The sequence below is a fragment of the Thalia democratica genome, chromosome 3 (genome assembly GCF_965202585.1).
Source record: "Thalia democratica chromosome 3, ktThaDemo2.hap1.1, whole genome shotgun sequence".
NCBI lineage: Eukaryota > Metazoa > Chordata > Thaliacea > Salpida > Salpidae > Thalia > Thalia democratica.
This window is the reverse complement of record NC_139167.1, coordinates 55,027,616-55,029,668: the sequence shown is the minus strand read 5'-3', so window position 1 is coordinate 55,029,668 and position 2,053 is coordinate 55,027,616. Positions and strand designations below refer to the sequence as shown.

Here is a 2,053-nt window from a genome sequence, read left to right as displayed (position 1 = left end):
TTAGCAATAGAAGTAAAAATCTTTATATTAAACGAGTAGAAGACTTTTAAACATTATTTACAGTAAAAACTAAAACTTGATGCATAATCGTTGAAAAAAGTACAAGCATGTTTATTAAACAAAAACTTTGCTATTTGTAAATACATTAAAAGGCTTGTCAGCACCTAAGGCAGTGATCGTCACGCGACTGCGGCTTTGTATAAAAAAAATTTGTGGCATGAAAAAGTTTCAGACTTTCAGTATTTATTGATGATGTTTTCTACGAAGGCACTTCATTTGGTTTCAAACAGCAAACATGAGACCAATTTCATTTTTTCTGCTAGTCGCAACAACTTTCTGCTTTTACGACGGAACAAATGCCAATTATTTATGTAAAAAATATCGGATTTTTTGCAACTTCAATCTATGTTTTAAAATGTGCACGAAGAACTACGAGCCTGTCTGTGGAAAGTACGAGGCTTTGGGTTTCATGAAAACTTTTGGAAACATGTGCCTTTTTGAAGTTGCAGAGTGCGAAGGGAAAAACTGGGGAAAAACGCTGACTTTTGTCGCCAAGGGGGAATGCGGAGCCATGCCCTGCTCCCAGATTTGCACTGCAGAATACGAACCAGTTTGTGGGTCAGACGGGAAGACTTATTCGAATTATTGCAATTTAAAAATTGCGGCTTGCCATGCGAAGAATGAGGGCGTTAAACTGTGGGTGGTAAAGAAAGGCGAGTGTTAAAAGTTATTTTGCATGCATATATGAAAACAGTGCTTAGTTTTTGTTGAAATAAACGAAGAATCAGTAGCTAGAACAGTCGTTTTTTGTATAGCCGTATTATAAAATATAAAATTAGCTGATTTACTTTTTAGCTTTTCGCAAGAAAATAAATTAAAGCTTTGATGTTAGTTTAATATTTTATTTTTTGTCATAAATATGCTAAATAATTATAAGTATTAGTTTTTTAAATGTACCAGTTTATTTAATGAGCTAAACTTTACAGTAACTTTACAGCCAAAATACTATTTAAACGATTGTATGATATATATGTATTTTGTAAGATTTTATTTATCATATATTTTTTTTAGTACATTTTATCTTTTAATAAGTGCACACAAGTTGTTTCAAACTAGTTAAAACAGTCCAAGCTGTGTTACATAATTTTCATTTTAAAAACCAGCACTAAAAACATCAGAAACTTTTCAAAAATCCGCTAATTGTCAAGTTATGTTACAACCATTCAAAAAAGCTGTTGTTTTAAAGTCTCCATAGGTTTTAATGCCTTAAATTAAAATAATCAACTGAGAAAATTTTTTCATAAAACAGTTAAACTATTATTTTTAAGTTTCTTTTACAAAATAAAGCGTATATACTTATACACTATTAGAACAAACCACTAGTATACAAACCAGGGGGGTGTTTTGACTGGTTTACTGTTTCCTTTGAACCCCCTGAAAAAAAAAAATAAAGAAAAATTTTTTTTTAGAGCATCAATAAAAACGTTGTTTATTGACTTTGTTTTAGTTATTTGATAAACTTTGAATAATGAATGTTGAATTTATAACACTAAAAGATTATAAGTTTCCTTAACAAAAAAAGCTCGTTTTTGCCCAGCTGATAAAAAATTTAATGGTGACGACATAATAGGTAAAAGTTTTAAAGTAGCGTTTTTTTATCTAGGAATTTTTTACTAAGATGCTCTTAGTTTCCATTATAAATTCTTACTTAGTGTAAATAACTTTTGATTAAGTATTGTATTTCAACTAGTAAGTACAATTTTACTTAAAAATATCCAATACAATCGCTTAAGTTTTATTTTACTTTGTTGATTGTATATAATAATGTTGTGTAAAACTTTTGTACTTTAACATTTATATTTTATGTTTATGTGTCAACAAAACCAACTGGGTTTAAACCTTAAAAAGTTTAATTCAGAGAGTTTTCAAAATCATCTTTAGACCACTACATGACCTGGCAATTTATTCTTTTATCATTTAATGGTATTTTAATATTTTTATTTAAGTTATTTTATTTTTGTATATCTGTTGGCCACAAAGTTGATTCTTGATT

General features: G+C 28.8%; 1 protein-coding gene across 1 annotated transcript; it reads left to right on the top strand.

Annotated features, from left to right (window-relative positions):
* Positions 1 to 261: 261 nt before the first annotated feature.
* LOC145831291 (double-headed protease inhibitor, submandibular gland-like) lies at positions 262 to 891 on the top strand. The gene has a single exon (XM_082938486.1). It carries the CDS (start codon positions 296 to 298, stop codon positions 722 to 724), a length of 429 nt encoding a protein of 142 aa, XP_082794612.1. The 5' UTR covers positions 262 to 295; the 3' UTR covers positions 725 to 891.
* The last annotated feature ends 1,162 nt before the right edge of the window (positions 892 to 2,053 follow it).